Here is a 15,977-nt window from a genome sequence, read left to right on the forward strand (position 1 = left end):
TTCACTGTCACACTCTTATCATACTTTATTTCCTTACGAGAAACTGTCTACCTAAAATCATCTTGTTTACTTCTTGATTTAAATGTTTATTGACTATCTCATCCCTCTAGAATGGAAGTGTCATGAGAGCACTTGATGAATGTTTTTTATCTTGTAACTGCTGTATCCTCAGCTTGGCTCACAATTGGGTGCTACATAAATATCGGGCTAATTGAATGAATGAATTTGATAGAGGTTTAGAAAAGAAACCCAAAGACAATAGGAAGGGTGACTTTCCATTCCCTCACTCTCATGAGTACTTTTAGACTTGAGGGGATGAAATTCTTATTATTTATTTTCTTTATTAAGAGCTACCTTGGCTACCTTGGGCTTCCCTGGTGGCGCAGTGGTTAAGAATCCACCTGCCAATGCAGGGGACACGGATTCGAGCCCTTGTCTGGGAAGATCCCACATGCTGTGGAGCAACCAAGCCCGTGCACCACAACTACTGAGCCTGCGCTCTAGAGCCCGCAAGCCACAACTACTGAGCCTGCGCTCTAAAGCCTGCGAGCCACAACTACTGAGCCCGTGAGCCACAACCACTGAAGCCCACGTGCCTAGAGCCCGTGCTCTGCAACAAGAGAAGCCACTGCAATGAGAAGCCGACGTACCACAACGAAGAATAGCCCCTGCTCGCCACAACTAGAGAAAGCCTGCGCTCAGCAACGAAGACCCAATGCAGCCAAAAATTAAAAAATTAAAAAAAAAAAGAAAAGAGCTACCTCAAATTCTATCCTGGATGATCTCCAACATCATGATCATTAGAAATATCATTGACTGTTCAACTACTCTGTGGTACTATTCTAGTACTTTATATATACTCTCCCATAGGTAGTGGTTATTTTAATAATAGTATTATAATGATAATATAGCATATTATATTATATAGTAATTATAATAAATATATAATAACTATAATAATAGCAGCAGTAATACAATAAAAACATTTGTTTAGCATTTGGTATTTGCCAGATATTATGCAAGCATTTTACCCATGTAATCTCATTTATTCTTCACAGTAACTTTATGAAGTATTTTACAGACGAGGAATTCTGAGGTTTAGAGAGGTGAACTAACTGACCAAAGCCACACAGCTGGCAAAAGGCAGAGCTGGACCTCAAATCTAAGTCTATCTTACTTCAAAGCACACGCTTTTTCCATTATGCTACAGTGTTTGTTAAGTATTTTCATATAATACAATGTTACTCCAGCTCATCTACAAAGCCAGAATGTGCACCTCAAGAATGATACTACTCAAACTCTGAAACAGGCTAGTAATAAGAGTAAGAGAGATGAGAAGCTAGCTGCCTGAAAATAAGCCAAGATATTTAGAGCAAGGAATTTTTACTTTATGCCAAACTCCATGTCTAGCTTCACGTGACATTTAAATTCTTACTGTTTCTGATTACTCTTCAGTAGACATTGGTTTTACCTAAGTTGCTGGCCCTTGCTCCTCCTTTGCCTATGAGTGAGGTTTATCGGTGCAGGTATGCTGACCATGAGAGATCTAGGTAGGCTCCCTTACCAACTTGGGTCCCAACTTTAAAAGCCTTTACCTTTAGTGCCAGGCGGCTGCAGGTTGTCTCCAGTCAAGGAACACCAGCCCACAGGGAAGATGTCCCGGGAGTCGAAGCGGCACCAGTAGTCAAAGGCCCCTCGCCACCCATCAAAAGTGACAAGCACCTCTGAGCCCCGCACCTCCCCAATAGTGGCTGGGCAAATGAAATGAGGGTTCTTCCTGTCCACAGCTTCCAGCTTCATTCCCATTTTGAAGAAGTTGTGAGAAGGCGATGGTGGTTCCTAAATGAGAGACAGAAATACACAGACCTAGACGCAAAGAGAGAGGCTATGTATGCCAAAAGACTGCTATTTCATTTGGATGATTATTAAAAAGTGACTGCTGTATAGGATTTATAATGGAGCTTGTCTTTCTTTTAAATGAATTTCAAAGTATACTAAAGTATTACTTTGTTAATCCTAATATTTTGACACCTTTGCTTCAGATCTTTTTTTTTCAAGAAATAAAGGGTAACAGATAAGGCTGAATCCCCTTTTGTGCCCTTCCCCATGCATGTTTTTATACTTTACTATATATGTACAAACCATTTGCATACTTTTAAATTTTATATAAATAATATTATACTGAACATATCATTCTACAACTTGCTTTTTTTGTTCAACATTATGTTTTTGAAATGTATCCATGTTGATAAATTTAGCTCTAGTTTATTTTAAGTGCTAATAGCACTCCATTACATGTATATATCATAATTTATTCACTCTCTTTTGACAGACATTTAAGGTTGTTTTGAATTGTTTACTATTTCAAAAGAGTTTTAATGGCCATTCTTGCACTTGTTCCTTTGTTCACATGTGGCAGGATTTCTTCAGGGTGTATACCTAGGAGTAGAATTGGTGGGTTATAGGATAGATATATACATCTTCCACTTTATTAAATATTGTTAAATTGCCCTCCAAAGCAGTTGTAACATTGTACAGTCTCTCCAGTAGTGTAGCTAGTTCTTGGGTGCTGAGCTGCAATGCAGTTGCATAGATAAAGTTTCCAAAAAAGTGTTGTATACTCTATTCTGTTTCCCTTCGTCTTACTGTCCGATCGTGCACCAATAACGTCTTATTAAACGGATATCTGGCAGAAAAAGTCTCCTTACTTTGTTATTCTTCAGTATTGTTTTGGCTATTCTTTCTCCTTGACCTTTCATATGAATTTTAGGATCAGCTTTTCAAGTTCCACAGAAAAACCCTACTTGTATTTTGACTGGAATCCCAGTGAACTTATAATTTGGGAAGAAATAACCTTTGTATGTATGATATTGAGCCTTTCCATCCAGGAACATGATAGTATTTTCCATCTGTTAAGTATTCTTTAACATAAATTTCTTCTTCAGTGTAAGTTTAAACATTCCTCTACAAATGTCTCATGCTTTTTATGAACCATATTGTAATTTTTTTTTTCTGGCCGTATTGTAATTCTGTTGCTATCTTAAAGAGCATCTTTAAAAATTTTATTTTCAAACCACTTGCTGCTGTTAAATAGGAATGCAACTGATTTTTAAAAATTGATCAACACTTAATACTGATTAGCTTATGCTGATTGATATACCATTTTTTCTTGTCTGTTTGATTTATCAATTATTGAGAGATGTGTATTAAAATATTTCCTAATGATTGTGGATTTTCCAATTTTTCCATGTAATTCTGTCAAATTTTGCTTTACCTACTTTGAGGCTATGTTTTTGAGGAGCATGTATATTTATAACTTTTATCTTCTTGGTGAACTATATTTTTTTATCATTAGATAGTAACCTCTTTAATGCTTTTTAGCACCAAAGTCTTCTTTGTCTAATTTCAGTATAGTTAACACCAGCTTTATTTTGATAAAGGTTTGCATGGTATACATTTTATATTCTTTTACTTTCAACACCTTTCTGTTGTATTTCAGCAGTGTCTCTTGTAAACAGCATGTAGCTAGATTTAAAAACAATCTAATCTATGTCTGACTAAACTGATGAGTTTAAGCTAATTTCTTGTGATAACTGATGTATTTAAATTTATTACAATTATCATACTGCCTACATTTCTATTTAACTTGATTTTTCAAGTTGTACCTTTAACTTCTTTTTTTCTCCTTAACAATCAACTGAATTTTCTTCCCTTTTTCCCTTTCAATTGATTCAGATTTTTTAAAAAAATAAATTTATTTATTTTTGGCTGTGTTGGGTCTTTCTGGCTGTGCGCGGGCTTTCTCTACTTGTGGCGAGCGGGCTCTAGAGCGCAGGCTCAGTAGTTGTGGCGCACGAGCTTAGTTGCTCTGCGGCATGTGGGATCTTCCTGGACCAGGACTTGAACCCATGTCTCCTGCATTGGAAGGCGGATTCTCTCTCCTCCCCTCCCTCCTCTCCTTCCTTCCTTTCTTTATTTATTTTGGATGTGTTGGGTCTTCATTGCTGCACGTGGGCTTTCTCTAGTTGCAGCAAGCAGGGGCTACTCTTCGTTGCGGTGCGTGGGCTTCTCATTGCGGTGGCTTCTCTTGTTGTGGATCACAGGCTCTAGGTGCGTGCGCTTCAGTAGTTGTGGCTTGCCGGCTTTAGAGCGCAGGCTCAGTAGTTGTGGTGCATGTGCTTAGTTGCTCTGCAGCATGTGGGATCTTCCCAGACCAGGGCTAAAACCCGTGTTCCCTGCATTGGCAGGCAGATTCTTAACCACTGCGCCACCAGGGAAGTCCCTGGCAGGCAGATTCTCCTTTTTTTTTTTTTTTTTCAAATATCATGACTTTATATAAATGTATCTAAACATACAATAGCAATTTGCTTTCCTTTCTAGGTACAGGTATACAAAAAAGTTGAATGATCAGTCTCTTTCGTCTCAAACAGTTTACAGATCTTTTTTTTCTGTAAGAATGGCTTTTTAGGTAGTAAGGTTTGTCCTTTTTTTTTTTTTAACATCTTTATTGGAGTATAATTGCTTTACAATGGTGTGTTAGTTTCTACTTTATTTTTTTTTTTTTTAATGGCTGTGTTGGGTCTTCGTTTCTGTGCGAGGGCTTTCTCTAGTTGTGGCAAGCGGGGGCCACTCTTCATCGCGATGCGCGGGCCTCTCACCATCGCGGCCTCTCTTGTTGCGGAGCACAGGCTCCAGACGCGCAGGCTCAGTAATTGTGGCTCACGGGCCCAGTTGCTCCGCGGCATGTGGGATCCTCCCAGACCAGGGCTCGAACCCGCGTCCCCTGCATTGGCAGGCAGACTCCCAACCACCGCGCCACCAGGAAAGCCCCAGTTTCTACTTTTTAACAAACTGAATCAGTTATACATATACATATATCCCCATATCTCTTCCCTCTTGTGTCTCCCTCCCTCCCACCCTCCCTATCCCACCCCTCTAGATGGTCACAAAGCACCAAGCTCATCTCCCTGTGCTATGCGGCTGCTTCCCACTAGCTATCTATTTTACGTTTGGTAGTGTATATATGTCCATGCCACTCTCTCACTTTGTCCCAGCTTACCCTTCCCCCTCCCCGTAACCTCAAGTCCATTCTCTAGTTGGTCTGCGTCTTTATTCCCGTCTTGCCCCTAGGTTCTTCATGACCTTTTTTTTTTTTAAGATTCCATATATATGTGTTAGCATACGGTATTTGTTTTTCTCTTTCTGACTTACTTCACTCTGTATGACAGACTCTAGGTCCACCCACCTCACTACAAATAACTCAATTTCGTTTCTTTTTATGGCTGAGTAATATTCCATTGTATATATGTGCCACATCTTCTTTATCCACTCATCTGTCGATGGACACTTACGTTGCTTCCATGTCCTGGCTATTGTAAATACAGCTGCAATAAACACTGTGGTACATGACTCATTTTGAATTATGGTTTTCTCAGGGAATATGCCCAGCAGTGGGATTGCTGGGTTGTATGGTAGTTCTATTTTTAGTTGTTTAAGGAAACTCCATACTGTTCTCCATAGTGGCTGTATCAATTTACATTCCCACCAACAGTGCAAGAGGGTTCCCTTTTCTCCACACCCTCTCCAGCATTTATTGTTTGTAGATTTTTTGATGATGCCCATTCTGACTGGTGTGAGATGATATCTCATTGTAGTTTTGATTTGCATTTTTCTAATGATTAATGATGTTGAGCATTCTTTCATGTGTTTGTTGGCATTCTGTATATCTTCTTTGGAGAAATGTCTATTTAGGCCTTCTGCCCATTTTTGGATTGGGTTGTTTTTTTGATATTGAGCTGCATGAGCTGCTCATAAATTTTGGAGATTAATCCTTTGTCAGTTGCTTCATTTGCTAATATTTCCACCCAGTCTATGGGTTGTCTTCTTGTCTTGTTTATGGTTTCCATTGCTGTGCAAAATCTTTGAAGTTTCATTAGGTCTCATTTGTTTATTTTTGTTTTTATTTCCATTTCTCTAGGAGGTGGGTCAAAGAGGATCTTGCTGTGATTTATGTCATAGAGTGTTCCGCCTATGTTTTCCTCTAAGAGTTTGATAGTGTCTGGCCTTACATTTAGGTCTTTAATCCATTTTGAGTTTATTTTTGTGTATGGTGTTAGGGAGTGTTCTAATTTCATTCTTTTACATGTAGCTGTCCAGTTTTCCAGCACCACTTATTGAAGAGGCTGTCTTTCCTCCACTGTATATTCTTGCCTCCTTTATCAAAGATAAGGTGACCATATGTGCGTGGTTTTATATCTGGGCTTTCTATCCTGTTCCATTGATCTGTATTTCTGTTTTGGTGCCAGTACCATACTGTCTTGATTACTGTAGCTTTGTAGTATATAGTCTGAAGTCCGGGAGCCTGATTCCTCCAGCTCCGTTTTTCTTTCTCAAGATTGCTTTCAATATTCGGGGTCTTTCGTGTTTCCACACAAATTGTGAAATTTTTTGTTCTAGTTCTGTGAAAAATGCCAGTGGTAGTTTGATAGGGATTGCATTGAATCTGTAGATTGCTTTGGGTAGTAGAGTCATTTTCACAATGTTGATTCTTCTAATTCAAGAACATGGTATATCTCTCCATCTGTTTGTATCACCTTTAATGTCTTTCATCAGTGTCTTATAATTTTCTGCAAACAGGTCTTTTGTCTCCTTAGGTAGGTTTATTCCCAGATATTTTATTCTTTCTGTTGCAATGGGAAATGGGAGTGTTTTCTTAATTTCACTTTCAGATTTTTCATCATTAGTGTATAGGAATGCAAGACATTTCTGTGCATTAATTTTGTATCCTGCTACTTTACCAAATTCATTGATTAGCTCTAGTAGTTTTCTGGCAGCATCTGTAGGATTCTCTATGTGTAGTATCATGTCATCTGCAAACAGTGACAGCTTTACCTCTTCTTTTCCGATTTGGATTCCTTTTATTTCTTTTACTTCTCTGATTGCTGTGGCTAAAACTTCCAAAACTATGTTGAATAATAGTGGTGAGAGTGGGCAACCTTGTCTTGTTCCTGATCTTCATGGAAATGGTTTCACTTTTTCACCACTGAGGACGATGTTGGCTGTGGGTTTGTCATATATGGCCTTTATTATGTTGAGGTAGGTTCCCTCTATGCCTACTTTCTGGAGGGTTCTTATCATAAATGGGTGTTGAATTTTGTCAAAAGCCTTCTCTGCATCTATTGAGATGATCATATGGTTTTTCTCCTTCAATTCGTTAATATGGTGTATCACATTGATTGATTTGTGTATATTGAAGAATCCTTGCATTCCTGGGATAAACCCCACTTGATTATAGTGTATGAGCCTTTTAATGTGCTGTTGGATTCTGTTTGCTAGTATTTTGTTGAGGATTTTTGCATCTATGTTCATCAGTGATGTTGGCCTGTAGTGTTCTTTCTCTGTGACATCTTTGTCTGGTTTTGGTATCAGGGTGATGGTGGCCTCATAGAATGAGTTTGGGAGTGTTCCTCTCTCTGCTATATTTTGGAAGAGTTTGAGAAGCATAGGTGTTAGCTCTTCTCTAAATGTTTGATAGAATTCGCCTGTGAAGCCATCTGGTCCTGGACTTTTGTTTGTTGGAAGATTTTTAATCAGTTTCAATTTCAGTGCTTGTTATTGGTCTGTTCATATTTTGTATTTCTTCCTGGTTCAGCCTTGGAAGGTTGTGCATTTCTAAGAATTTGTCCATTTCTTCCAGGTTGCCCATTTTATTGGCATAGAGTTGCTTATAGTAGTCTCTTAGGATGCTTTGTATTTCTGCGGTGTCTGTTGTAACTTCTCCTTTTTCATTTCTAATTTCATTGATTTGAGTCCTCTCCCTCTTTTTCTTGATGAGTCTGGCTAATGGTTTATCAATTTTGTTTATCTTCTCAAAGAACCAGCTTTTAGTTTTATTGATCTTTGCTATCATTTCCTTCATTTCTTTTTCATTTATTTCTGATCTGTTCTTTATGATTTCTTTCCTTCTGCTAACTCTGGGTTTTGTTGTTCTTCTTTCTCTAATCGCTTTAGGTTTAAGGTTAGGTTGTTTATTTGAGATGTTTCTTGTTTCTTAAGGTAGGATTTTACTGCTATAAACTTCCCTCTTAGAACTGCTTTTGCTGCACCCCATAGGTTTTGGGTCGTCATGTTTTCATTGTCATTTGCTTCTAGGTCATTTTTGATTTTCTCTTTGATTTCTTCAGTGATCTCTTGGTTATTAAGTAGTGTATTGTTTAGCCTCCATGTGTTTGTATTTTTTACAGATATTTTTCCTGTAATTGATATCTAGTCTCATAGCATTGTGGTCGGAAAAGATACTTGATACGATTTCAATTTTCTTAAATTTACCAAGGCTTGATTTGTGACCCAAGATATGATCTACCCTGGAGAATGTTCCATGAGCACTTGAGAAGAATGTGTATTCTGTTGTTTTTGGATGGAATGTCCTATAAATATCAATTAAGTCCATCTTGTTTAATGTATCATTTAAAGCTTGTGTTTCCTTATTATTTTTTTTATTTTAAAATTTTATTTTATTTACTTTTGTATACAGCAGGTTCTTATTAGTCATCAATTTTATACACATCAGTGTATACATGTCAATCCCAATCACCCAATTCATCACACCCCCACCCCCACCACCCCGCCCCGTTCCCTGCTTGGTGTCCATACATTTGTTCTCCACATCTGTGTCTCAATTTCTGCCCTGCAAACTGGTTCATCTGTACCATTTTTCTAGGTTCCACATATATGCGTTAATATACGATATTTGTTTTTCCCTTTCTGACTTACTTCACTCTGCATGACAGTCTCTAGATCCATCCACGCCTCAACAAATGACCCAATTTCGTTCCTCTTTATGGCTGAGTAAGATTCCATTGTATATATGTACCACAACTTCTTTACCCATTCGTCTGTCGATGGGCATTTAGGTTGCTTCCATGACCTGGTTATTGTAAATAGTGCTGCAATGAACACTGTGGTGCATATGTCTTTTTGAATTACGGTTTTCTCTGGGTATATGCCCAGTAGTGGGACTGCTGGATCATATGATAATTCTATTTTTAGTTTTTTAAGGAACGTCCATACTGTTCTCCATAGTGGCTGTATCAGTTTACATTCCCACCAACAGTGCAAGAGGGTTCTCTTTTCTCCACACCCTCTCCAGCATTTGTTGTTTGTAGATTTTCTGATGATGCCCATTCTAACTGGTGTGAGGTGATACCTCACTGTAGTTGTGATTTGCATTTCTCTAGTAATTAGTGATGTGGATGGAGCAGCTTTTCATGTGCTTTTTGGCCATCTGTATGTCTTCTTTGGAGAAATGTCTATTTAGGTCTTCTGCCCATTTTTGGATTGGGTTGTTTGTTTTTCTAATATTGAGCTACATGAGCTGTTTATATATTTTGGAGATTAATCCTTTGTCCCTTGATTCCTTTGCAAATATTTTCTCCCATTCTGAGGGTTGCCTTTTTGTCTTGTTTATGGTTTCCTTTGCTGTGCAAAAGCTTTGAAGTTCCATTAGGTCCCATTTGTTTATTTTTGGTTTTATTTCCATTACTCTAGGAGGTGGATCAAAGAAGCTGTTGCTGTGATTTATGTCAAAGAGTGTTCTTCCTATGTTTTCCTCTAAGAGTTTTATAGTGTCCGGTCTTACGTTTAGGTCTCTAATCCATTTTGAGTTTATTTTTGTGTATGGTGTTAGGGAGTGTTCTAATTTCATTCTTTTACATGCAGCTGTCCAGTTTTCCCAGCACCACTTATTGAAGAGACTGTCTTTTCTCCATTGTATATCCTTGCCTCCTTTGTCATAGATTAGTTCATCATAGGTGCATGGGTTTATCTCTGGGCTTTCTATCTTGTTCCATTGATGTATGTTTCTGTTTTTGTGCCAGTACCATATTGTTTTGATTACTGTAGCTTTATAGTATAGTTCTGAAGTCAGGGAGTCTGATTCCTCCAGCTCCGTTTTTTTCCCTCAAGACTGCTTTGGCTCTTCAGGATCTTTTGTATTTCCATACAAATTTTAATATTTTTGGTTCTAGTTCCATAAAAAATGCCATTGGTATTTGATAGGGATTGCACTGAATGTGTAGATTGCTTTGGGCAGTATAGTCATTTTCACAATATGATTCTTCCAATCCAAAAACATGGTATATCTGTCCATCTGTTGGAATCATCTTTAACTTCTTTCATCAGTGTCTTATAGTTTTCTGCATACAGGTCTTTTGTCTCTTTAGGTAGGTTTATTCCTATGTATTTTATTCTTTTTGTTGCAATGGTAAATGGGAGTGTTTTCTTAATTTCTCTTTCAGATTTTTCATCATTAGTGTATAGGAATGCAAGAGATTTCCGTGCATTAATTTTGTATCCTGCAACTTTACCAAATTCATTGATTAGCTCTAGTAGTTTCCCAGTGGCATCTTTAGGGTTCTCTATGTATAGTATCATGTCATCTACAAACAGTGACAGTTTTACTTCTTCTTTTCCAATTTGTATTCCTTTTATTTCTTTTTCTTCTCTGACTGCCGTGGCTAGGACATCCAAAACTATGTTGAATAATAGTGGTGAGAGTGGACATCCTTGTCTCGTTCCTGATCTCAGAGGAAATGCTTTCAGTCTCTCACCGTTGAGAATGATGTTTGCTGTGGGTTTGTCGTATATGGCCTTTATTATGTTGAGGTAGGTTCCCTCTATGCCCACTTTCTGGAGAATTTTTATCATAAATGGGTGTTGAATTTTGTCAAAAGCTTTTTCTGCATCTATTGAGATGATCATATGGTTTTTATTCTTCAATTTGTTAATATGGTGTATCACAGCGATTGATTTGCGTATATTGAAGAAAGCTTGCATCTCTGGGATAAATCCCACTTGATCATCGTGTATGATCCTTTTAATGTGTTGTTGGATTCTGTTCGCTAGTATTTTGTTGAGGATTTTTGCATCTATATTCATCAGTGATATTGGTCTGTAATTTTCTTTTTTTGTAGCATCTTTGTCTGGTTTTGGTATCAGGGTGATGGTGGCCTCATAGAATGAGTTTGGGAGTGTTCCTTCCTCTGCAATTTTTTGGAAGAGTTTGAGAAGGATGGGTGTTAGCTCTTCTCTAAATGTTTGATATAATTCACCTGTGAAGCCATCTGGTCCTGGACTTTTGTTTGTTGGAAGATTTTTAATCACAGTTTCAATTTCATTACTTGTGATTGGCCTGTTCATATTTTCTATTTCTCCTGGTTCAGTCTTGGAAGGTTATACCTTTCTAAGAATTTGTTCATTTCTTCCAGGTTGTCCATTTTATTGGCATAGAGTTGCTTGTAGTATTCTCTTAGTATGCTTTGTATTTCTGCGGTGTCTGTTGTAACTTCTCCTTTTTCATTTCTAATTTTATTGATTTGAGTCCTCTCCCTCTTTTTCTTGATGAGTCTGGCTAATGGTTTATCAATTTTGTTTATCTTCTCAAAGAACCAGCTTTTAGTTTTATTGATCTTTGCTATTGTTTTCTTTGTTTCTATTTCATTTATTTCTGCTCTGATCTTTATGATTTCTTTCCTTCTGCTAACTTTGGGTTTTGTTTGTTCTTCTTTCTCTAGTTCCTTTAGGTGTAACACGAGATTGTTTATTTGAGATTTTTCTTGTTTCTTGAGGTAGAATTGTATAGCTATAAACTTCCCTCTTAGAACTGCTTTTGCTGCATCCCATAAGTTTTGGATCATTGTGCTTTCATTGTCATTTGCCTCTAGGTATTTTTTGATTTCCTCTCTGATTTTTTCAGTGATCTCTTGGTTATTTAGTAACGTATTGTTTAGCCTCCATGTGTTTGTGTTTTTTACATTTTTCCCCTGTAATTGATTTCTAATCTCATAGCGTTGTGGTCAGAAAAGATGCTTGATATGATTTCAGTTTTCTTAAATTTACTGAGGCTTGATTTGTGACCCAAGGTGTGATCTATCCTGGAGAATGTTCCGTGCGCACTTGAGAAGAAAGTGTAATCTGCTGTTTTTGGATGGAATGTCCTATAAATAACAATTAAATCTATCTGGTCTATTGTGTCATTTAAAGCTTCTGTTTCCTTATTAATTTTCTGTTTGGATGATCTGTCCATTGGTGTAAGTGAGGTGTTAAAAATCCCCCACTATTATTGTGTTACTGTTGATTTCCTATTTTAGAGCTGTTAGCAGTTGCCTTATGTATTGAGGTGCTCCTATGTTGGGTGCATATATATTTATAATTGTTATATCTTCTTCTTGGATTGATCCCTTGATCATTATGTACTGTCCTTCCTTTTCTCTTGTAACATTCTTTATTTTAAAGTTTATTTTATCTGAAATGAGTATTGCTACTCCAGCTTTCTTTTGATTTCCATTTGCATGGAATATCTTCTTCCATCCCCTCACTTTCAGTCTGAATGTGTCCCTAGGTCTGAAGTGGGTCTCTTGTAGTCAGCATATATATGGGTCTCCTTTATGTATCCATTCAGCGAGCCTGTGTCTTTTGGTTGGAGCATTTAATCCATTCACGTTTAAGGTAATTATTGATATGTATATTCCTATGACCATTTTCTTATGGGTTTGTTTTTGTAGGTCCTTTTCTTCTCTTGTGTTTCCCACTTAGAGAAGTTCCTTTAGCATTTGTTGTAGAGCTGGTTTGGTGGTGCTGAATTCTCTTAGCTTTTGATTGTCTTTTGTAAAGGTTTTGATTTCTCCATCGAATCTGAATGAGATCCTTGCCAGGTAGAGTAATCTTGGTTGTAGGTTCTTCCCTTTCATCACTTTAAGTATATCATGCCACTCCCTTCTGGCTTGTAGAGTTTCTGCTGAGAAATCGGCTGTTAACCTTATGGGAGTTCCCTTGTATGTTATTTGTCATTTTTCCCTTGCTGCTTTCAATAATTTTTCTTTGTCTTTAATTTTTGCCAATTTGATTACTATGTGTCTCGGCGTGTTTCTCCTTGGGTTTATCCTGTATGGGTCTCTGTGTGCTTCCTGGACTTGGGTGGCTATTTCCTTTCCCATGTTAGGGAAGTTTTCGACTATAATCTTTTCAAATATTTTCTCGGGTCCTTTCTCTCTCTCTTCTCCTTCTGGGACCCCTATAATGCGAATGTTGTTGCGTTTAATGTTGTCCCAGAGGTCTCTTAGGCTGTCTTCATTTCTTTTCATTCTTTTTTCTTTATTCTGTTCCACAGCAGTGAATTCTACCATTCTGTCTTCCAGGTCACTTATCCGTTCTTCTGCCTCCGTTATTCTGCTATTGAGTCCTTCTAGTGTAGTTTTCATTTCAGTTATTGTATTGTTCATCTCTGTTTGTTTGTTCTTTAATTTTTCTAGGTCTTTGTTAAACATGTCTTGCATCTTCTCGATCTTTGCCTCCATTCTTTTTCCAAGGTCCTGGATCATCTTCACTATCATTATTCTGAATTACTTTTCTGGAAGGTTGCCTATCTCCACTTCATTTAGTTGTTTTTCTGGGTTTTTATCTTGTTCCTTCATCTGGTACATAGCCTTCTGCCTTTTCATCTTATCTATCTTTCTGTGAATGTGGTTTTTGTTCCACAGGCTGCAGGACTGTAGTTCTTCTTGCTTCTGTTGTCTGCTTGTGTTTCCTTATTTATTTTCATTTTGGATGATCTGTCCATTGGTGAAAGTGGGGTGTTAAAGTCCCCTACTATGATGTGTTACTGTCGATTTCCCCTTTTATGGCTGTTAGTATTTGCCTTATTTATTGAGGTGCTCCTATGTTGGGTGCATAAGTATTTACAATTGTTATATCTTCTTCTTGGATTGATCCCTTGATCATTATGTAGTGTCCTTCTGTTTCTCTTGTAATAGTCTTTGTTTTAAAGTCTATTTTGTCTGACATGAGAATTGTTACTCCAGCTTTGATTTCCATTTGCATGGAATATCTTTTTCCATCCCCTCACTTTCAGTCTGTATGTGTCCCTAGGTCTGAAGTGGGTCTCCTGTAGACAGCATATATACGGGTGTTGTTTTTGTATCCATTCAGTCAGTCTATGTCTTTTGGTTGGAGCATTTAATCCATTTACATATAAGGTAATTATTGATATGTATGTTCCTATGACCATTTTCTTAATTGTTTTGGGTTTGTTATTGTAGGTCTTTTCCTTCTCTTGTGTTTCCTGCCTAGAGAAGTTCCCTTAGCATTTGCTGTAAAGCTGGTTTGGTGGTACTGAATTCTTTTAGCTTTTGCTTGTCTGTAAAGGTTTTAATTTCTCTGTCAAATCTGAATGAGATCCTTGCTGGGCAGAGTAATCTTGGTTGTAGGTTTTCCCCCTTCATCACTTTAAATATGTCCTGCTATTCCCTTCTGGCCTGCAGAGTTTCTGCTGAAAGATCAGCTGTTAACCTTATGGGGATTCCCTTGTATGTTATTTGTTGTTTTTCCCTTGCTGCTTTTAATATTTTTTCTTTGTACTTAAATTTTGATAGCTTGATTAATATGTGTCTTGGCGTGTTCCTCCTTGGATTTATCCTGTATGGAACTCTCTGTGCTTCCTGGACTTGATTAACTATTTCTTTTCTCATATTAGGGAAGTTTTCAACTATAATGTCTTCCAATATTTTCTCAGTCCCTTTCTTTTTCTCTTCTTCTTCTGGGACCCCTATGATTCGAATGTTGGTGCGTTTAATGTTGTCCCAGAGGTGTCTGAGACTGTCCTCAATTTTTTTCTTTCTTTTTTCTTTATTCTGCTCTGCAGTAGTTATTTCCACTATTTTATCTTCCAGGTCACTTATCCATTCTTCTGCCTCAGTTATTCTGCTATTTATCCCTTCTATAGAATTTTTAATTTCATTTATTGTGTTTTTCATCACTGTTTGTTTGCTCTTTAGTTCTTCTAGGTCCTTGTTACACGCTTCTTGTATTTTCTCCATTCTATTTCCAAGATTTTGGATCATTTTTACTATCATTATTCTGAATTCTTTTTCAGGTAGACTGTCTATTTCCTCTTCATTTGTTAGGTCTGGTGGGTTTTTGCCTTGCTCCTTCATCTGCTGTGTGTTTCTCTGTCTTCTCATTTTGCTTAACTTACTGTGTTTAGGGTCTCCTTTTCGCAGGCTGCAGGTTCATAGTTCCTGTTGTTTTTTGTGTCTGTCCCCAGTGGCTAAGGTTGGTTCACTGGGTTGTGTAGGCTTCCTGGTGGAGGGGACTAGTGCCTGTGTTCTGGTGGATGAGGCTGGATTTTGTCTTTCTGGTGGGCAGGTCCACGTCTGGTGGTGTGTTTTGGGGTGTCTGTGGCCTTATTATGATTTTAGGCAGCCTCTCTGCTAATGGGTGGGGCTGTGTTCCTGTCTTATTACTTGTTTGGCATAGGGTGTCCAGCACTGTAGCTTGCTGGTCGTTGAGTGGATCTGTGTCTTGGCGTTGAGATGGAGATCTCTGGGAGATTTTCGCCATTTGATATTACGTGGAGCTGGGAGGTCTCTTGTGGACCAGTGTCCTGAATTTGGCTCTCCCACCTCAGAGGCACAGCCCTGATGCCTGGCTGGAGCACCAAGAGCCTGTCATCCACATGGCTCAGAATAAAAGGAAGAAAAAAAAGAAAGAAAGAAAGAAAGAAGATAAAATAAAATAAAATAAAATAAAGTAAAATAAAATAAAGTTATTAAAATAAAAAATAATTGTAAAAAAGTTTTTAAAAAGTAAAAAAAAAAAAGAAAAGAAACAAAGAGAGCAACCAAACCAAAAAACAAATCCACCAATGATAACAAGTGCTAAAAACTATACTAAAAACAAAGAAACAAACAAACAAAAATGGACAGACAGAACCCTAGGACAAATGGTAAAAGCAAAGCTATACAGACAAAATCACACACAGAAGCATACACATACACACTCACAAAAAGAGAAAAAGGGAAAAAAATATATATATCGTTGCTCCCAAAGTTCACCTCCTCAATTTGGGATGATTCGTTGTCTATTCAGGTATTCCACAGATGCAGGGTACATCAAGTTGATTGTGGAGATTTAATACGCAGCTC

At 37.7% G+C, this 15,977-nt stretch overlaps 1 protein-coding gene across 13 annotated transcripts in view; it reads right to left on the reverse strand.

The window, feature by feature from the left end:
* The window catches only part of SCMH1 (Scm polycomb group protein homolog 1), a 200,428-nt gene that overhangs the window by 81,616 nt on the left and 102,835 nt on the right, over window positions 1–15,977 (reverse strand). For all 13 annotated transcript variants that reach the window (XR_005021424.1, XM_036864994.1, XM_036864929.1 and 10 more), the window contains one exon: window positions 1,596–1,839. Coding sequence is in view for 12 of the 13 variants with exons in the window: in XM_036864994.1 (XP_036720889.1) it covers window positions 1,596–1,839 (244 nt within the window). In the remaining variant the exon portion in view is untranslated. The remainder of the gene's footprint in view (window positions 1–1,595; window positions 1,840–15,977) is intronic.

Source organism: Balaenoptera musculus, chromosome 1 (genome assembly GCF_009873245.2).
Source record: "Balaenoptera musculus isolate JJ_BM4_2016_0621 chromosome 1, mBalMus1.pri.v3, whole genome shotgun sequence".
NCBI classification, from domain to species: domain Eukaryota; kingdom Metazoa; phylum Chordata; class Mammalia; order Artiodactyla; family Balaenopteridae; genus Balaenoptera; species Balaenoptera musculus.